At 43.7% G+C, this 22,273-nt stretch overlaps 2 protein-coding genes across 3 annotated transcripts; both read left to right on the top strand.

The window, feature by feature from the left end:
- Window positions 1–12,095: 12,095 nt before the first annotated feature.
- Window positions 12,096–14,699, top strand: LOC125548243 (L10-interacting MYB domain-containing protein-like). 2 transcript variants are annotated; one of them, XM_087546770.1, is made up of 4 exons: window positions 12,096–12,669; window positions 13,264–13,579; window positions 13,667–14,211; window positions 14,513–14,699. In XM_087546770.1, the coding sequence occupies exons 2-4, from the start codon at window positions 13,277–13,279 to the stop codon at window positions 14,622–14,624; spliced, it is 960 nt and encodes a 319-aa protein (XP_087402896.1). In that variant the 5' UTR covers window positions 12,096–12,669; window positions 13,264–13,276; the 3' UTR covers window positions 14,625–14,699. The 2 variants fall into 2 exon arrangements, with proteins under 2 accessions (XP_087402896.1, XP_087402895.1); XM_087546769.1 differs by lacking the exon at window positions 14,513–14,699 and having other exon boundaries at window positions 13,269–13,579; window positions 13,667–14,400.
- LOC147979166 (uncharacterized) lies at window positions 14,692–15,928 on the top strand. The gene is made up of 2 exons (XM_087546771.1): window positions 14,692–14,755; window positions 15,365–15,928. Exons 1-2 carry the CDS (start codon window positions 14,692–14,694, stop codon window positions 15,835–15,837), a joined length of 537 nt encoding a protein of 178 aa, XP_087402897.1. The 3' UTR covers window positions 15,838–15,928.
- The last annotated feature ends 6,345 nt before the right edge of the window (window positions 15,929–22,273 follow it).

Below are 22,273 nucleotides of genomic sequence, written 5' to 3'. Positions count from 1 at the left end.
GACCGCTGTCCAGTGATCTACTGCTAGATCACTATCGTACTCCCTTGCCAAAATCATGCTAAGGTATACAATAGGACTGGTACACAACATGGCATACTTTATAGAACCTATGGCCGAGGCATAGGGAATGACTTTTCATTCTCTTTATATTTTTTGTCGTGGTTGGGTTTTGAGTCTTTACTCAAATTCACACCTTGCAACACAGGCAAGAACTCCTTCTTTGAATGTTCCATTTTGAACTACTTCAAAATCTTGTCAAGGTATGTACTCATTGAAAAATATATCAAGCATCTTGATCTATCTCTATAGATCTTGATGCTCAATATGTAAGTAGCTTCACCGAGGTATTTCTTTGAAGAACTCCTTTCAAACACTCCTTTATGCTTTCCAGAAAAATTCTACATCATTTCCGATCAACAATATGTCATCCACATATACTTATCAGAAAGGCTGTAGTGCTCCCACTCACTTTCTTGTAAATACAGGCTTCACCACAAGTATGTATAAAACCATATGCTTTGATCACACTATCAAAGCGTATATTCGAACTCCGAGAGGCTTGCACCAGTCCATAAATGGATCCCTGGAGCTTGCACACTTTGTTAGCACCTTTAGGATTGACAAAACCTTCTTGTTACATCATATACAACTCTTCTTTAAGAAATCCATTAAGGAATGTTGTTTTGATATCCATTTGCCAGATTTCATAAAATGCGGCAACTGCTAACATGATTTGGACATACTTTTAAGCATCGATACGAGTGAGAAAATCTCATCGTAGTCAACATCTTGAACTTGTCGAAAACCTTTTTGCGACAATTCGAGCTTTGTAGATAGTAACACTACTATCAGCGTCCGTCTTCCTCTTGAAGATCCATTTATTCTCAATGGCTCGCCAATCATTGGGCAAGTCAATCAAAGCCCATACTTTGTTCCTTATACATGGATCCCATCTCAGATTTCATGGCCTTAAGCCATTTCACGGAATCTGGGCTCATAATCGCTTCCTCATAGTTTGTAGGTTCGTCATGGTCTAGTAACATGACTTCCAGAAAGGATTGCCGTACCACTCTGGTGCGGACCATACTCTGGTTGTCCTACGAGGTTCAGTAGTAACTTGATCTGAAGTTTCATGATCATCATCATTAGCTTCCTCACTAATTGGCGTAGAAATCACTAGAACTGATTTCTGTGATGAACTACTTTCCAATTCAGGAGAAGGTACAATTACCTCATCAAGTTCTACATTCCTCCCACTCACTTCTTTCGAGAGAAACTTCTTCTCTAGAAAGGATCCACTCTTAGCAACAAAGATCTTGCCTTTCGGATCTGTGATAGAAGGTGTGCCCAACAATTTCTTTTGGGTATCCTATGAAGACGCACTTTTCCGATTTGGGTTTGAGCTTATCAGGCTGAAACTTTTTCACATAAGCATCACAACCCCAAACTTTAAGAAACGACAGCTTAGGTTTCTAGCCAAACCATAGTTCATACGACGTCGTCTCAACGGATTAGACGGTGCCCTATTTAACGTGAATGTAGCTGTCTCTAATGCATAACCCCAAAACGATAGTGGTAAATCGGTAAGAGACATCATAGATTGCACTATATCGAATAAAGTACGGTTATGACGTTCGGACACACCATTATGGTGTGGTGTTCTAGGTGGCATGAATTTGTGAAACTATTCCACATTGTTTTAGTTGAATACCAAACTCGTAACTCAAATATTCGTCTCCATGATCAGATCGTAGAAACTTTATTTTCTGTTTACGATGAATTTCCACTTTACTCTGAAATTCTTTGAACTTTTCAAATGTTTTAGACTTATGTTTCATAAAGTAGATATACCCATATCTGCTCAAATCATCTGTGAAGGTCAGAAAATAATGATACCTGCCGCGAGCCTCAACACTCATCGGACCGCATACATCAGTATGTATTATTTCCAATAAGTCAGTTGCTCGATCCATTGTTCCGGAGGACAGAGTCTTAGTCATCTTACCCATGAGTCATGGTTCGCAAGCATCAAGTGATTCATAATCAAGTGATTCCAAAAGCCCATCAACATGGAGTTTCTTCATGTGCTTTACACCAATATGACCTAAACGGCAGTGCCACAAATAGGTTACACTATCATTATTAACTTTGCATCTTTTGGCTTCAATATTATGAATATGTGTATCACTACAATCGAGATTCAATAAACCATTCACCTTGGGTGTATGACCACAGAAGGTTTGTTCATGTAAACAGAATAACAATTATTCTTTGACTTAAATGAATAACCGTATTGCAATAAACATGATCCAATCATATTATGCTCAATGCAAACACCAAATACCATTTATTTTAGGTTCAACACTAATCTCGAAGGTAAAGGGAGTGTGTGATGGTGATCTTATCAACCTTGGGAATCATTTCCAACACACATCGTCACCTCGTCCTCAACTAGTCTTTGTTTATTTTGCAGCTCCCGTTTTGAGTTACTACCCTTAGCAACTGAACTAGTATCAAATACCGAGGGGTTTGCTATAAACACTAGTAAAGTACACATCAATAACATGTATATCAAATATACCTTTGTTCACTTTGCCATCCTTCTTATGCGCCAAGTATCTAGGGTAGTTCCACTTCCAGTGACCATTTCCTTTGCAGTAGAAGCACTCAGTTTCAGGCTTGGGTCTAGCTTTGGGTTTCTTCACAGGAGTGGCAACTTGCTTGCCATTCTTCTTGAAGTTCCCTTTCTTTCCCTTGCCCTTGAGACTAGTGGTTTTGTCAACCATCAAAATTTGATTCTTTCTTGATTTCTACCTTCGTCGATTTCAGCATCACGAAGAGCTCGGGAATCATTTTTGTCATCCCTTGCATATTATAGTTCATCACTAAGTTCTAGTAACTTGGTGATAGTGACTAGAGAACTTTATCAATTACTATCTTATCTGGAAGATTAACTCCCACTTGATTCAAGCAATTGTAGTACTCAGACAATCTGACCACATGCTCATTGGTTGAGCTATTCTCCTCCATCTTGTAGGCAAAGTACTGTGAGAGGTCTCATACCTATCGACACGGGCATGAGTCTGAAATACTAGTTTCAACTCTTGGAACATCTTATATGTTCCGTGGCGTTTAAAACGTTTTTGAAGTCCCAGTTCTAAGCTGTAAAGCATGGTGCACTAAACTATCAAGTAGTCATCATACCGAGCATTGTCAAACGTTCATAATGTCTGCATCTGCTCCTGCAATAGGTATGTCACCTAGCGGTGCATCAAGGACATAATATTTCTGTGCAGCAATGAGGATAATCCTCAGATCACGGAGCTAGTCCGCATCATTGCTACTAACATTTTTCAACTTATTTTATCTCTAGGAACATATCGAAAATAAATAGGGAGCTACATCGCGAGCTATTGATCTACAACATAGTTATGCAAATACTACCAGGACTAAGTTCATGATAAATTAAATTTCAATAATCATATTACTTAAGAACTCCCACTTGGATAGACATCCCTCTAGCCATCTAAATGATCACGTGATCCAAATCAACTAAACCATGTCCGATTATCACGTGAGATGGAGTAGTTTTCAATGGTGAACATCACTATGTTGATCATATCTAGTATATGATTCACGCTCGACCTTCCGGTCTCCAGTGTTCCGAGGCCATATCTACATATGCTAGGCTCGTCAAGTTTAACCCGAGTATTCTGCGTGTGCAAAACTGGCTTGCACCCGTTGTATGTGAACGTAGAGCTTATCACACCCGATCATCACGTGGTGTCTCGGCACGACGAACTGTAGCAACGGTGCATACTCAGGGAGAACACTTATACCTTGAAATTTAGTGAGAGATCATCTTATAATGCTACCGATGAACTAAGCAAAATAAGATGCATAAAGGATAAACATCACATGCAATCAATATAAGTGATATGATATGGCCATCATCATCTTGTGCCTTTATCTCCATCTCCAAAGCACCGTCATGATCATCATCATCACCGGCTTGACACCTTGATCTCCATCGAAGCATCATTGTCATCTCGCCAACTATTGCTTCTAGGACTATTGCTACCGCTTAGTGATAAAGTAAAGCAATTACATGGCGATTGCATTTCATACAATAAAGCGACAACCATATGGCTCCTGCCAGTTACCAATAACTGTGTTACAAAACATGATCATCTCATACAATAAAATTTAGCATCATGTCTTGACCATATCACATCACAACATGCCCTGCAAAAACAAGTTAGACGTCCTCTACTTTCTTGTTGCAAGTTTTACGTGGCTGCTACGGGCTGAGCAAGAACCGATCTTACCTACGCATCAAAAACCACAACGCGGTATAGTGATTGTTTTTTGATCTTCAGGAAGAACCCTGTTCATTGAATCCGATTCAACTAAAGTTGGAGAAACTGACACCCAGCAGCCACCTGTGTGCGAAGCATGTCGGTAGAACCAGTCTCGCGCAAGCGTACGCGTAATGTCGGTCTAGGCCGCTTCATCCAACAATACCACCAAATCAAGAATCAACTAGTGACGGCAAGCAATATGTATACAGCCACGCCCACAACTCCTTTGTGTTCTACTCGTGCATATAACATCTATGCATAAACCTGGCTCTGATACCACTGTTGGGGAACGTAGTAATTTCAAAGAAATTCCTATGCACACGCAAGATCATGGTGATGCATAACAACGAGAGGGAAGAGTGTTGTCCATGTAAGCAGAAGCGTTATGACAACGCGGTTGATGTAGTCGTACGTCTTCACGATCGACCGATCCTAGCACCGAAGGTACGACACCTCCGCCATCTACACACGTTCAGCTTGGTGACGTCCCACGAACTCATGATCTAGTAGAGTGTCGAGGGAGAGCTTCGTCAGCACGACGGCGTGATGATGGTGATGATGATTCTACCAGAACAGGGCTTTGCCTAAGCACCGCTACGATATGACCGAGGTGGATTATGGTGGAGGGGGGCATCGCAGACAACTAAGAGATTAATGATCAACTTGTGTGTCCATGGGGTGCCCCCTCCCCCATATATAAAGGAGTGGACGAGGGGGAGGGGGCCGGCCTCCTAGGCGCTCCCCAAGGGGAGTCCTACTCCCACCGGGAGTAGGATTCCCCCCTTTCCTAGTTGGATTAGGAGAGAAGGAAGGGGGAGGAAGGAGGAAGTAAAGGGGGGGGCTTCCCAATTCGGATTGGGCTTGGGGGGGGCGCCCCCTCCTTTTCTTCCTTCTCCTCTCTCCCACTATGGCCCAATAAGGCCCATATACCTCCCGGGGGGTTCCGGTAACCTCCCGATACATTAGTAAATGGCCGATCTCACCCGGAACCATTCTGATGTCCAAATATAGTCGTCCAATATATCGATCTTTATGTCTCGAGCATTTTGAGACTCCTCGTCATGTCCGTGATCATATCCGGGACTCCGAACTACCTTTGGTACATCAAAACACATAAACTCATAATACGATCGTCACCGAACGTTAAGCGTGCGGACCCTACGGGTTCAAGAACTATGTAGACATAACCGATACACATCTCCGGTCAATAACCAATGCGGAACCTGGATGTTCATATTGGTTCCTACATATTCTTCGAAGATCTTTATCGGTCAAACCGCATAACAACATACGTTGTTCCCTTTGTCATCGGTATGTTACTTGCCCGAGATTTGATCGTTAGTATATCAATACCTAGTTCAATCTCGTTACCGGCAAGTCTCTTTACTCGTTCCGTGATGCATCATCCCACAACTAACTCATTAGTCACAATGCTTGCAAGGATTATAGTGACGTGCATTACCGAGAGGGCCCAGAGATACCTCTCCGATACTCGGAGTGACAAATCCTAATCTCGATCTATGACAACTCAACAAACAGCATTGGAGACACTTGTAGAGCACCTTTATAATCACCCAGTTACATTGTGACATTTGGTAGCACACAAAGTGTTCCTCCGGTATTCGGGAGTTGCATGATCTCATAGTCATAGGAACATGTATAAGTTATGGAGAAAGCAATAGCAACAAACTAAACGATCATCATGCTAAGCTAACGGATGGGTCAAGTCAATCACATCATTCTCTAATGATGTGATCCCGTTAATCAAATGACAACTCATGTCTATGGTTAGGAAACACAACCATCATTGATTCAACGAGCTAGTCAAGTAGAGGCAAACTAGTGATACTCTGTTTGTCTATGTATTCACACATGTACTAAGTTTTTGGGTAATACAATTCTAGCATGAATAATAAACATTTATCATGATATAAGGAAATAAACAATAACTTTATTATTGCCTCTAGGGCATATTTCCTTCAAAAGGGTGATGCAGCAAAGTAGCGTAAGTATTTCCCTCAGTTTTTGAGAACCAATGTATCAATCCAGTAGGATACTACACACAAGTCACCTAGTACCTGCACAAACAAACAAGAACCTTGCAACCAACGTGATAAAGGGGTTGTCAATCCCTTCACGGTCACTTACGAAAGTGAGATCTGATAGAGATAATAAGATAAATATTTTTGGTATTTTTGTATAGATTGAAAAGTAAAGATTGCAAAATAAATAGTAAACTAGAATTGTAGATCGGAAACTTATATGATGTAAAGTAGACCCGGGGGCCATAGGTTTCACTAGTGGCTTCTCTCAAGATAGCATATATTACGGTGGATGAACAAATTACTACCGAGCAATTGATAGAAAAGCGCGTAGTTATGATGATATCTAGGCATGATCATGAACATAGGCATCACGTCCGTGTCAAGTAGACCGAAATGATTCTGCATCTACAACTATTACTCCACACATCGACTGTTATCCAGCATGCATCTAGAGTATTAAGTTCGTAAGAACAGAGTAACGCATTAGGCAAGATGACATGATGTAGAGGGATAAACTCAAGCAATATGATATAAACCCCATCTTTTTATCCTCGATGGCAACAATACAATACGTGCCTTGCTGCCCCTGCTGTCACCGGGAAAGGACACCGCAAGATTGAACCAAAGCTAAGCACTTCTCCCATTGCAAGAAAGATCAATCTATTAGGTCAAACCAAACTGATAATTCGAAGGGACTTGCAAAGATACCAAATCATGCATATAAGAATTCAGATAAGAATCAAATATTGTTCATAGATAATCTTAATCATAAACCCAAAATTCATCGGATCTTGGCAAACACACCGCAAAAAGAATTACATCGAATAGATCTCCAAGAACATCGAGGAGAACTTTGTATTGAGATCCAAAAAGAGAGAAGAAGCCATCTAGCTAATAACTATGGACCCGAAGGTCTGTGGTAAACTACTCACACATTATCGGAGAGGCTATGGTGTTGATGTAGAAGCCCTCCGTGATCAATTCCCCCTTCGTCAAATCGCCGAAAAAGGTCCCTAGATGGGGTCTCACGGGTACAGAAGGTTGTGGTGGTGCAAAAGTGGTTTCGTGGCTCCCCTGGATATTTTTAGGGTATAAGAGTATATATAGGCGAAAGAAGTAGGTCGGTGGAGCTGCGAGGGGCCCACGAGGGTGGGTTGCCCGCTTGGCCCCCTGGGTGTGCTGCCCTACCTCGTGGCCTCCTCGCTGCTTCCTTGATGTCCACTCCAAGTCTCCTGGATCTCGTTTGTTCCATAAAAGATCCTCGCGAAGGTTTCATTCCGTTTGGATTTCGTTTGATATTCCTTTTCTGCGAAACACTGAAATAGACAAAAACAGCAATTTGCACTGGGCTTTCGGTTAATTGGTTAGTCGCAAAAATAATATAAAAGTGTATAATAAAGCCCGTAAACATCCAAAACAGATAATATAGTAGCATGGAACAATAAAAAATTATAGATATGTTGGAGACGTATCAACAGACATTCCAGTTGCTGAACAAGGTGAAGTGGAATGGCCCTATTGCGCTCTCCTGGATGCAGAAGGCATGCAGGACTCTAGTCCAACACCTTGTGATGGCCGGCCGCCAATCATGTAGTTTGAGAGGTAATCTTGAGTAAACTGCTTCAGGATCCACTGCAAAAGAAAAAAGATTCAGATATCGTCATCTAACACAACTCATTATGGGCAGTAAAAAGAAGGCTACAGGGTTCTTACTTACCATCCTGCAGTTCACTATTGTCTTGCATAAAGTGTAAACAAATAGTTTGATTGACATCTTTTGACCCATTTTAGTAACAATCTTTATCAGCTTCCTCACTTGATGCTGGTTCATGAATATCTCATTTCCCCATATGCAGAAAGGGTCGAAGTGTGGATCTTTGACAATGATATATGTACCTAAAAGCACCAATTTAATATTAGAAGCTAAACTACAATTGAAAAATGATGTAGTACAACACTCCATCCATCCCATTATATAATATTTTATAACATGTATGTCTAGACATCATCAGAACATTAAGGTAACACTCTTCCTTGTTGCTATGTAGCCTAGGATTGCATATTTAGTCATTCAGTACAATGTATGTTGCTAAACAACAATTGAAAAACGAAAAGGCATGTTAACTGCAATATTCTTAATAGCAACCAAATATCGCAATTCATAGTGGTATTGTTGAAACTGTTATTGATGAAATTGAACTGCACAGCAAATAGTTGCACATATAGAGCATCACATTGTGTAGAACTGAAATAAACAAGTCATAAGGACATCTCTAGGCGATCCTTAAAAAGTTAAAGGACTAAAACCCTTAGTGGATATATATATATATATATATATATACTCCAACAATTTTTGGCCTTTTCTAGTCGATCCCCTAAACTTAAGGTTGTAAACTTCAACTTGATCAAGTTCAAAGCAGGTTCAACCGAAAGTAGCATGCATTCAAACATAGACATAGATAGTTTTGCATAACCGAACATAAAACATAAATTTAAACTAAGCTAAACTACTTTCGGTCGAAGTAGAGGTCGAGCCAATCCTTCCTCATCATGTACGGTGTGCCGCGAGCTGGGTCCGGGCCAGTACTATCGTCGGGGTCGTTGGGGAAGGCACTCCTCCACTCGTCGACATCGATCTCCTCATCCTCGAGGCCCACCTCGACGCCCTCCGCACCGCCGTCGCCGCCTCCTTTGACCTTGTCATCAGAGGAGAGCGTGATAACCTCGCCGCCCTCCGCCCCACCGTCCTCGCCGCCTTCGACCTCGTCATCGGAGGAGAGCGCGATAACCTCTCCGCCCTCCGCGCCAAGAAAGATTACCCGCTTCGCCTCCACGAGCTCCGGGTGCTGCCGGCGGAGCTCTTGCATGTAGGCCTCGTCGGCAGCCTCGGCCTCAAGACGCTCCCACGCGTCGCGGTCCTCCCGCGCCATAGTCGAGCTCACCACCCCTGGCTCCAGCGGAACGAGGTGGACAAGACATGTGCTGAAGGGGAAATTGAGCCTAGCCGCCACGCCGTGGTAGCGGACCTGCTAGCGGTCATACTCCATGGCCGCGAGCTCGGCCATGTGGAAGCTACCAAGTCACGGCGGGTGTGGGTCTCTTGATATGTAATCGCGACGACCCACGTCCCCCTTCTCCGCTGCCGGACCCCGAAGCAGGACTTCGTCGGCTGCCGGGTCCGGGGAGGACGGGGAAGTCCTCGAACTGGCGTAGGGGTGTGGCGGTGAGCGGATTAGGGGACCGGCGACGGCTGATCGGGCCTGCGGAGGACGCCGGGGACACCTCGGCGGCCACCTCGCTGGCGTCGGGCAAAAAGGCCGCGATAAACCTCCTTTTGGCCATTGGCTACTCGAGCTCCCTGGCACACATGCATAGGTTGAGGATGGAGGCGCCGACGATGGCGGCGACCTACCAATGGTTTCGAGGGTTGTGTGTGTATGTGTGAGCGGAGGTTGTGTTTGAGGAAATACTGCGGCAACTGAAATTTTTACTAGTCGGGAGTAACAAGGCGGGGCTACTGAAAATTTGGATCAAGGGCGAGCAGATATTTTTGAGATTGCGAGGGATGCAGAGGCGGGAGTAAAATGTCGGGGCTACTGAAAATTTGAATCAAGGGACTGAAGCAGAGCGGGAGTAACAGACATCGCACACGGTCCGCACATACTAATCGTGTGCTATCAAACATTAAAACCTTCTAGGCAGTAGATATTTTTGATATTGCGAGGGATGCAGAGGCGGGAGTTTGGGGGAGCAAGCTAGTGTGCTTGACACACCGGCTGTGGACTGTAGCCGACACACCTTCTCGCGTAAGCCATAGGCGTACTATACACCAACGGTGCTCCAAGATATTTTGTACCACATCTCACACGGTTGGTGACAATAAAATGTGTGGGATCTGCTTGATTTGAATTACAAAATGGGGTCACATCGGCAATGGACGGTGTTTGAATTGCAAGACCTCTTATCTGCAGTGAACATTCAATTCAGGATTCGTTTGGACATTTCATACATTAAACTAGTTTTCTAGCCATTTCAGGTGCACAATTCAAAATTAAACTACATGCACATGGTCCGGTGCATACATATTGGTTGAAAAATCAAATCTATGTCCTTCAGTGCATGCTTAGGTCCCATGGAAGAAATGGGAATGAATTTTTCGGGGTTCGTTTGGCATTTTTTATACATTAACTGGGTTTTCTAGGCATTTCATGTGCATAATTCAAATTTGAACTACAAGCACATGCTCCAATGCACCAAAGTTGGTTGAAAAATCACATGTGTGTCCTTGGGTGAATTTCTAGGTCCCATGCAAGAGATGGGAATGAAATTCAAACACCATGGCACTATTGATTGCCGGCAAAACGTTGAGATACCTGATTTTTAAATTCTAGTAAATCCAAAACTCGTCTGAAATTCATGAAACTTGGCATGCTATCATGGAGCGGCATCAGCATGCTGTGGTGAAATTTTTGTCCCATCTGGAGCAGGTTTGGGTATAAGCTTCTCACAACAAGCATGATGGTTTCGATAGGGAACGTACCACCTTTGGTGATAGGACGATATCCGTTGCCTCTTATTACTTTCAAAAATTTTCTAGTGTCAACATAGAACAACAGGAGTGTTGTGTTCAATCTTGGAATTTTTCGGGGTTCGTTTGGCCTTTTTTTATACATTAACTGGGTTTTCTAGGCATTTTATGTGCATAATTCAAATTTGAACTACAAGCACATGCTCCAATGCACCAAAGTTGGTTGAAGAAAAATCACATGTGTGTCCTTGGGTGAATTTCTAGGTCCCATGCAAGAGATGGGAATGAAATTCAAACACCAGGGCATTGTTGATTGCCGGCAAAACATTGAGATGCCTGGTTTTTAAATTCTAGTAAATCCAAAACTCGTATGAAATTCATGAAACTTGGCATGCTATCATGGAGCGGCATCAACATGTCATGGTGAAAATTTTGTCCCATTTGGGGCAGGTTCGGATATAAGCTTCTCACAAACCAGAGCTTCTCACAACAAGCATGATGGTTTCGATAGGGAATGTACCACCTTTGGGGACAGGATGATATGCATTGCCTCTTATTGCTTTCAAAAATTTTCTAGTGTCAACACAGAACAACAGGAGTGTTGTGTTCAATCTTGGAATTTTTCGGGGTTCGTTTGGCCTTTTTTATGCATTAACTGGGTTTTCTAGGCATTTTATGTGCATAATTCAAATTTGAACTACAAGGAGATGCTCCAATGCACTAAGGTTGGTTGAAAATCACATGTGTGTCCTTGGGTGAATTTCTAGGTCCCATGCAAGAGATGGGAATGAAATTCAAACACCAGGGCATTGTTGATTGCCGGCAAAACGTTGAGATGCCTGGTTTTTAAATTCTAGTAAATCCAAAACTCGTATGAAATTCATGAAACTTGGCATGCTATCATGGAGCGGCATCAACATGGCGTGTTAAAAAATTTGTCCCATTTGGGGCAGGTTCGGGCATATGCTTCTCACAAACCAGAGATTCTTACAACAAGCATGATGGTTTCGGTAGGGAACGTCCCACCTTCGGGGATGAAACGATATCCATTGGCTCTTATTGCTTTCAAATTTTTTCTATTGTCCACATAGAACAACAGGAGTATTGTGTCAATTTTTGAGATTTTTCGGGATTCATTTGGACATTTTTATTCATTAACTAAGGGCCTGTTCTGAACCTCTCCCACTCCCAGCTTCACAAACTCCAGATAGAAAACGCTGCCGAACGGATTAGCTCCACGAAGCTGAAATCCTGAAGCTGTCTTGGGCCGTAGTTCATTTTTGTGGAGCGACGAAAACCGAGCTTCACTAATTCGTGGAAGCTGGAGTTCCGCCTATTTACAACCTTTGCCACCGCCAAGGAAAACGATTGGCGCTGACCCCACGTCTCGCTAATAGAACAAGCCAGCAGCCCTCTCTCTCGAACAGTTTTGCCTCTGCTCCTTCCTCGTTCACGCCCACCACTATCCCACTTGAACCCTCACCGCCGCTGCCAGTCGCGCCGCCACGCCCGCTACCCCCGGTCGTCGGCCGGATCCCCTCCTCCGCCTACAGATCCGGAGATCCCGGCCTCGTTGCCGTAGGATCCCGTGCTTAGCGGCGCTCGTCCCGCCACCAGCTTGGAGCAGCGACCACATGGAAATGGCGACCTCGCCCGGACGCCGTTGATGCCCGAGACAACCGCCGGAGCCAGGAGCAGCAGTCCGAAGGCTGAGAGCCCTCGCCCAAACCACAAGGTGAGCTCCCATTGACTGAACCTATGGAAGACATGGTGTTCGTTTACTCTGTACTGTACTGTTCATGGAAACTGAATTTTTGTGCACTGTATGTGTACTAAGATATAGCAGTGTATGTGTACTAAGATATTAGCAGTACATGGAGTACGAATGTGATATGTGAAGTGTGTCGTAGTGGAAGACTGTATTTTTGTACATGGAGAACTAGTACATGGATGACTGAATTTTTGTGCAGTGTATGTAAACTGAATTTTTATGGGTAATTTGCAGTGCGCCTCATTCAGGTGGCGATTAAAGCACAAATCCCTGTGATGGGTCTTGTTGTCTAGTATAATTCAAGATCTTATGGTACTTTTGATTTAGGGAGTTCAACCTTTGGTATATGTACTGCTAAGATATGGGCCTCTGTCAGGATTAAATATGTGTACTGCTAAGATATTAACAGTGTAAACTAGTATATGTACTGCTCTGTTAAGATATTACTTTATTTCTGAAGTATAGTTCAGTTATGACATGATTTTGGCTTTGCAAAAAACTTCAGTTTTCATATTATCCTTGTACATGTGAGGTCCAATGTGACATGCATTTTCGTAGAGAAGTGTCAAGCATGACTGCTGAATGGAGCGTTGAGAACACTAAGATTGTATGTGAGTTGTTCGCCGACCAAGTGGACACTGAAAATAGGCCAGGCAATTATTTGACCCCAAATGCATTTGATGAGGTGACAAGACAATTTAAGATGAGAACCGGGCTTGACTACACACACACGCAATTGAAAAACAAATGGGACAAGCTTAAAGCTGATTTCACCTTGTTCAAGAAACTCAAGTTTCGGGAGACCGGAGCCGGATGGGACTATGTGAACAACACCGTGTCACAAGATGATGAGTGGTGGAAGAAGGCTAAAATTGTGAGTTCTTTGGCTGTTGTATCATGTATCTTATTTTAGCCATATCTTTTTATTTACTAATAATGTGTTTCACTTGTTGTATTACAGGATATTAAAGGTTGTGGCAAGTTTAAGAAGAAAGGACTTGCTAATGAAGAAAAGTTGCGGGTTATTTTTGGAGATATCACAACCGATGGTAGTGACCATTGGAATCCCTCTTCTGGCATACCTCCCCCCTCTAGTGCGGTAGTGAAAGAATCCATCAATGTTGATGAGATCGAGGATCTTGATTTGGATGATACGGAAGAACAAGCATCTCAGGCAACACCTACTTCATCTAAAGTGAGGCTTGGAATCATCATTCCAGAGAAGAACAAGAAACCCAAGACTGCCCAAGTGATGTGTGAGCAAGTTACAAGGATTGGTGACATTGCCGAGGCTTCTCACTCATCATTTCAGTCTTTCCTAAAGCAAGATGAGGCGAATTGTGTCACCTCGGTCATGGATGAAGTCATTGCTTGTGGTGCAGCAGTTGATACTGATGAGTTCTTCATGGCTAGCGAATTGTTTGTGAAGAGGGCGCAAAGGAAGATGTTTCTTTACATGCCTCTTTCCTCTCGGAAGGGTTGGTTGCGTAGGAAGTATGAGTTGAAGTATGGGAAGTATTTACTTCAGATTCCATCTATGTGTGATGGTTGATTATCCTTTGCTATCAAAACTATTTGTGTCTTTTATGTTGAACCATCTTTTATGTCTATGTTATTGAGCCTAATGTTTGCTACTTATGGGAACTACTTGATACCATTCCATATATTTATGTAGGCATTGTGGAACCATCTTTTGTGTCTATGTTGTTGAGCGTAGTGTTTTCTATTTATGTATGCATTATGTCTATGTTGTTGATCCAATTTGTGTTAACTTGTGTTTCATATGTTGGTGATTGTTTATATGCAGATGTCATCGGATAGTGAAAGTGATGATGACACTCATTATGAAAGAAAGAAAATTATGGTTTTCCAATATCAACATGATATGGACATGCGTTGCTCAGGTGTGTCATCCATAGTTGGTAAGTATTGTAAAAGTTGGGTCATGAAGGCCGAGCCTAGGACATCTAGGTTGACTGGTTTTGAATGGTTGCAAGAGACTATTGGCACACCCGGAGAGACGTACACAATGTTGAGAATGAATGCACATGTGTTCTTTGATCTTCATGACAAGTTGGTGGCGGAGTACGACCTCAAAGAAACATGCTTTGTTACCACTTATGAGTCTCTTGCTATGTTCTTGTGGACCTTGGGGGGTTGTGAATCAAATAGGAGGACCCAAAACCGTTTCAAACATGGAGCAGATACAGTCCACCGTAAGTTCCATGAGGTTCTACATTGTGTGATCAAGATGTCATCTCACTACATTAGGCCTCAAGACCCAAATTTTCACATTGTGCATGATAGGATTAAGCGTGACAAACGGGCTTATCCTCACCTCAAAGACTGCATTGGTGCAATAGATGGGACACATGTTAGGGCTTCTATTCCGGAGGGACCGTCAAAAGTAAGGTACATTGGAAGAACGGGTGCAACAACTCAGAATGTGATGGTAGTATGCGACTTTGATATGCATTTCACATATGCTTCAATTGGACAACCGGGTTCTATGCATGACACAAGTGTGCTATTCCATGCTATTGAAAATGACAAGGCCACATTCCCACATCCTCCCAAGGGTTAGCATTTCTTGTTGTTGTAACTTATGTAACATATCCTCCAACTCACAATCATGTTAATTTGTTGTTACTTTGTGTAGGCAAGTACTACCTTGTAGACGCCGGTTATCCTAATAGAGATGGCTATCTAGCACCCTACAAAGGAGAACGCTATCACGTTCCCGACTTCCAAAGAGGTGCGCCCCCAACTACTCCCGTAGAGAAGTTCAACCGGATCCACTCTTCCAAGCGCAATACCATAGAGAGAACCTTTGGTGTGTGGAAGATGAAATGGAAAATCTTGCTCAAGATGCCAAACTACTCGATTGCAACACAAAAAATGATTGTTGCGGCTACCATGACACTACACAACTACGTCCGCCTCCATGACAAAGAGGATCTCCACTTTCTTCGATGTGAGAGGGATCTGGATTATGTTCCAACCATTCCTGATAGATACAAGAAGTATGCTATTCCTTCAAATGCATCGGATGTTTCAACAACGGCAGAAAGTGGTCCTAACATGGATTTGTTTAGGCATGAACTAGCTACCGCCATTGCTCTTACTTGGTGAAGTAATCATGTTCGTGATTTTAGATGTGTGACCATATTGCAAACTTATATGCAAATGTAGCTTTTGCTGTATGACACATGAGAGAACTAGTTTCTACTAAATTATAAATTATGTTAGCTGAGAAAATTTGGGAACTTTCAAAAAATACATGTTTGTTGTACATTTGTTGCTCCATGTGCCCAAGAAATGCTCTCTGTACATGTTCCTGTGTAGCCAAAATCGCTGCAAATAGCTACTGGAAAAAAACTGTGCATGCAAGCCCAAGGCGTCACCACATACAACTTGTTTGTTACTTTTTGCGTCCAGCCAGCCCAAACCATCACAACTTTGTACAAATAGGAAATTTGCTTCCTAATGGGCTGCCTACAACCAGCCCAAAAGGAGCGCCCAACAGGCTTCTGGCCTCCCAGCTGGGCTGCAGCGCTGGGACAAGCCAGCCTCGCTCCCGAACGCTTTTCTATCGCCAGATGAAGTGAGGAGCTCGCTCCAGAAGTTGAAATTGTGGATTCGGTGGAGTTGGGAGGAGTCCAGAACACGCCCTAAGTTTTCAATGCATTTATGTGCATAATTAAAAATTGAACTACATGCACATGCTCCAATGCACTAAGGTTGGTTGAAAAATCCAATCTGTGTCCTTGGGTGAATTTATAGGTCCCATGCAAGAGATGGGAATGAAATTCAAACACCAGGGCACTCTTGATTGCCGGAAAAATGTTGAGATGCATGGTTTTTGAATTCTAGTAAATCCAAAACTCGTCTGAAATTCATAAAACTTGGCATGCTATCATGGAGCGGCATCAACATGTCGTGTTAAAAAATTTGTCCCATTTGGGGCAGGTTCGGGTATATGCTTCCCATAAACCAGAGCTTCTCACAACAAGCATGATGGTTTCGGTAGGGAACATCCCATCTTTGGGGACAAAACGATATCGATTGCCACTTATTGCTTTCAAAAAATTTCTCGTGTCAACATAGAACAACAGGAGTGTTGTGTCAATTTTTGGGATTTTCCACGGTTCGTTTGGACATTTTTATGCATTAACTGAGTTTTTAATGCATTTATGTGCATAATTCAAATTTGAACTACATGCACATGCTCCAGTGCATATAAATTGGTTGAAAAATCAAATATGTGTCCTTGGGTGCATGCTTAGGTCACATGCAAGAAATGGGAATGGATTTCAAACACCAGGGCACCGTTGATTGCCGGCAAAGCATTGAGATGCCTCGTTTTAAAGTTCTATTAAATCCAAAACTCGTCTGAAATTCGTGAAACTTGGCATGCTTTCATGGAGCGGCATCAACGTGTCGTGGTAAAATTGTTGTCCCATTTGGGGCAGGTTTGGGTATATACTTCTCACAACAAGCATCATGGTTTCGGTAGGGAACGTCCCACCTTTGGGGACGAAACGATATCCACTGCCTGTTATTGCTTCCAAAAAATTTCTCGTGTCAACATAGAACAGCAGGAGTGTTCTGTCAATTTTTGTGATTTTTTGGGGTTCTTTTGGACATTTTTATGCATTAGCTGAGTTTTCAATGCATTTATGTGCATAATTCAAATTTGAACCAAATACACGTGCTCCAGTGCATATAAATTGGTTGAAAAATCAAATCTGTGTCCTTGGGTGCATGCTTAGGTTCCGTGCAAGACATGAGAATGAATTTCAAACACCAGGGCACCATTGATTGCCGACAAAACATTGAGATGCATGGTTTTTAAATTCTAGTAAATACAAAACTCGTCTGAAATTCATGAAACTTGGCATGCTATCATGGAATGGCACCCGACATGATGTGGTATTTTTTGTGTCCATTTTGAGAGAAGGCGCACTCGAATAATGACAGCCAACAAAGGCATTTTGAAAAAATAGCTGCCACTTTGAAATCTCAAACGTTTGTATAATTCAAACCGTGTGCGTTCTGTTAACCATTCATGTGACGCCACGTGTGTTGGTTTTAATGGCTGTAGGAGGTGCCGTGCGGACAGCTGCTTGACCTTGACTGAACGGGAGGCATGCGAGCGCAGTGCGGTGCGCAGGCTGACCGAGAGGCGTGCAAGCTGTCCTCCAATGCGCAGGCTCACCGGGAAGCGTGCGAGCTGTACGCTACGCAGGCTCACTGGGAAGCGAGCCCTTTGACTTCCATGGCCACCCGCCTGCCTCTCCATTAATGGCGCCCAAGCCGTCGTTTAATACGGGCGGCCTTACTGTTCGCCTCCTACCCCCCCCCCCGCAGACCTCCACCGCCATGGCGTAGAATGATCATCTGCCACTAGTCTTCAAGTTTGGTGAAGTCGACTCTGAGCCGGAGAAGATAGAAAATAAGGAGGAATGGGGCCTCATGGACATGGCCCAGTACGAGCTGGCCGCGTCGGTTGCTGCCCCCGCTCCCGTCCCAGCTCCCATCTCCGCGCCCGTGCCCACGCCAGCGACTATACCCATAACATTGATGGGCTGGTCACCAAGCACTATCGTAGAGCTGGAAGCCACGGGCGACAACGAGGTCTCCGCGGACCCACGCGAGCTCGTGTACATGCCAGCGCCCGTGCCCGTGCACGCCCCTCCACCCACCGTGGCGCCGGCCCCCGTGCATTTGGCTGCAGCCGCCGCGCCCGTGCACACCCCTCCACCAACCGCGGCGCCGGTCCCCATACGTTTGGCTGCACCCGCCGCGCTCGTGCCCGTGCCCCCCCCTCAGCGGCATGGGACGCTGCCGTCGACTGCTACCTCTCAGCGGCTCCAGTTGCCGTCCTCTCGCGCCCCGCCTGTCGATCGCGCGACGACATGATGTTTGATTTACAAGTGAAGAACATTTTGTGCTGCCATGAAGACTTCAACAACGGCGTCCCAGAGGACGACAACGACAACGATGGCATGGCATGCCACCTCCACCGCCGCCCGAAATAGTTTTTTGGGGGTTTAATACTGTATCTCGAATTCTCGATCATATGAATATAAATTCGTAGTGTGACTGAATGAAAGATATGGTTTGAACGAACTTGCGTTTTCTCTCTTAATGTACAGACTTATCAAATGATTTTCTTTAAAAAACATCAACGGTTTTTAAATATAAAAAACTCATCGCAAACGTTTTAGTTATTACACCTGTATGCAAACCGACAGCTTCCCTAGGAAGCCAAGGGAAAATGTGCCAAGCAGGATTTCTGCATCCCTTCAACACAAACGGTTGTTTTGCATGACCCGTGTGCAACCACATACAAACAATTGGGTAAGATTTGCATATCTGTCATTTTGGGTATGTTGCCATTTCTCAAACTAGAAAGATTGACATTTGTTTACCTAGTAACATTGCCATTTGTCAACCTTGTAACACTGCGATTTGTCAAAATATGCAACTACAAATCACTAGCACTATCTAATTTTTGCAACTAAAATCACTAGCACTGTTCATATGGACACCACTAGCAGGCGTGAGTTCATGGACGCATATGCAAATGTACCATTGATCACATACAACAAGTCATCAACCCACAATGACAACGAGGATACACGTTGGATTATAGATCATTTCCAACAAAACATTCTAGTAAAGTTTTTCTCACACAATAAATAACAAAGCGATGAAATGAACTTCAGCTCAACCACTCCTCGGCGTTGGAAACACTTGCTTTGAACCAGAAGTGATTCTATGGGAAGGGCCAGCTACTATCAATCTCGAGACCAATGCAGGACTGATCATCGAGGTTGAAGCGGCCTATGTCAGGACCCATATTGGGACGGTAGGGAAGCATAGTAATGTCCGAGGTATAGATACAGTTGCTTCTCATAAATGGTAGTAACATTGTGTCAATAGTAGCTGGATCACCTTCCACCATCATTGGATAGTTTTGTCTAAGGAAGAGCGAGTTTCTTCCAAGACTTTCAATACTGAACTAGGGAGAAGGTGTTGGCGCTAGTACACTAGTATACATCCCGAATACCCTGCAACGGATGTGGGAATAGGTCCGAAGAGTGTGACCATACGAGACAACACCTGCTTCCTTAGTAACATCAGTAGTGCCTTGTATACAGACAAGAAGAGGTGATCCATCGGAATAAGTTGCCAGGCGCCACTGAGTATATGGGTCCTGCTCGTCCTCATGCTCGTGAATAAAACTTTCAAGTATAGGTGGTGGAATGTTCACAGGACCTTGGAAACACAAGAAGGTTAATTAGTAAAGGGAAACTGGCTAACCCGCATGCATGTGGATGAAACAATTATAATTACGGTGGAAGACAAACGTACCGAAATCATGAGGATTCCATGCAAAAACAGTGCCACGAGTGGTGGCAGCAAACACAAGACCCTTTCATTGAATTGCATCACAGTACTCATCCGTGTATAGAAACTAATTTTTGAGCAATATCCATCAAGTCGAACCATGAAGGACGACAACAAGCTTGTCGAAGATAGTGACAACATAAGCATTCCTATAACCCCAAGAGTGGTTGGGAACTCGACAAATTGCTATCTTCCATAGGCGAAAGTTAGCATGATCGTATTTGAACTCACGTAGAATACCAGTTTACTCAACCTCTGGGAAGTCGTCTGAGATTTTTCAAAGTGGAACCTGGTGACGAGTGTACACATTCACAAGTTCCCACTCGCAGTTGTACCCAATATAAACAACCCAATCTCCATTGGCACCTGCCCAAGCCTTGCCCTCAAGCGATGGCATCTTAACGTCATACGTATCATTATCAAGCGACATCAACTTACACAAGGCGAGGCTTCCCTCATCCCCGCGCCAGTTAGCACGGTCACGGCGAAGAAGATAGGGGAGATCAAACCGCTCCTGAACCCTTGGGTTCCTTGTAATGATGTTATTAGTTGAGTTGAGAATGGTCTTGAACGAACCTGCCATGCTAGCCGAGGTGATGACATCGCACCAATCAATGAGTTCCTCCACAGCGTCATCATTTAGATTGGGGCAAGAATAACGGGGTCGTTTTCAGCTTGTTCCCTCCATGGAGAAGATGATCAAACAATGGTAGAAGGAAGGGTGAAGGCAAATGGAGGAGGGAGGAAGAGATAGCGTGCGACAGAAGTTCCAAATCGAGAGGGAAAGGCAAAGAGTCGGTGGACGGTTGCCACCATATACGAAGAGGCCCCTGGGGAGCGAATGGTTGCCACAGTCACACACTGAACGGCCAAGTGAACCGCATGCAATCCCATCGCACAACACACACGTCTTGTTAAGTTGAACCATTTCTGTTCCCTTGTGTCAACGCAAACAGTTCATCCGAGTGAACTGCATGACGTATATCACACACACCTTGATCTGGATGACCGTTTCTTTTGTGTTGCCTAATCACAAACAGTTCATCCAAGTGAACCGTATGCTGTATATTGCACACACCTTCATCTGGCTGCCCGTTTCTTTTGTGTTGCCTAATCACAAACAGTTCATCCGAGTGAACCGTATGCTGTGTATCGCACACGCCTTCATCTGGCTGCCCGTTTCTTTTGTTCCTCCTCATCGCAAACAGTTAATTGCACTGAACCGTATGCCCTTCATCGCACACGCAACTAAAATCTGAACCGTGTTTGATGCATCCTCCATCGCAAACATTTTCACCTTTTTTGACGGTTTTCATACACCACCGTTTGCGATTATTGCATCGCACACAGCTTCTCGAAGGGCATGTGATCGTAGTGTCGCGTTAGCAGCATCCTGCAGTAGTGTGTGCTTTTTTTAGTTGTGTTGCTTGTCTTTCTTACTTCTGGTATTGTTGTTGTTGCTAGCATCATATAGGTTGTTCACCTAGCTGCATATTTGGACAAACTATTTGTTGTTAACCCTAATTTGTTAAGAAAAGCAAAAAATTGGTAGTTGCCTATATATCCCCCCTGTAGTCAACCATATCAATCCTTTCAATTGGTTTCAGAGCCTCATCTCTTTTTAGGATTTCACCACCCGAAGAGTATGGTTAACAGAGAGGAGGAAGTGCCCAAGGCCGTGGAGTTGAACTCGATCACTCGAGACTACTTAAATGAAACTATGGCTTCACTTAAGAAGTCTATGATGACTGAGGTCAAGTCCATGCTTAAAGTATTACTTGAGGGGTTGAAAACTACTCCCGATCCATTGCTTGTGGTTAATCCCACTGCATCGGAGTCAGAGGCCAATTCTGGCAAGGAAGCGGTTAAAGGTACTCAATCCTCCTACCCTTAAAAGAAGAATGGGATGGGAACCTTTGCTTCGGTTTCCCCTCCCCTAGTCTATGGAGGACCGGTCCCCACACCGCATATTAACAACCTTGGTACTCCTCCTAAACTTGTGAAGGGTGATTTCTCTAATTGCGTTTTTCATATCAACTCTGATTTGAATCATAGCTCAACAAATATTTGGAGAATTATCGAGCAAGGTTTCTACCCGCATGATCCAAACAACCTCACTCCAAGAGAAGAGGCGGACAGTCAATACAATCAC

This window comes from Triticum urartu, chromosome 3A (assembly GCF_056163025.1).
Source record: "Triticum urartu cultivar PI428250 chromosome 3A, HENAU_Tu73, whole genome shotgun sequence".
Taxonomy (NCBI): Eukaryota; Viridiplantae; Streptophyta; class Magnoliopsida; order Poales; family Poaceae; genus Triticum; species Triticum urartu.
Note: the sequence above shows the minus strand (reverse complement) of the source record. Positions and strands in the feature narration are given on the sequence as shown.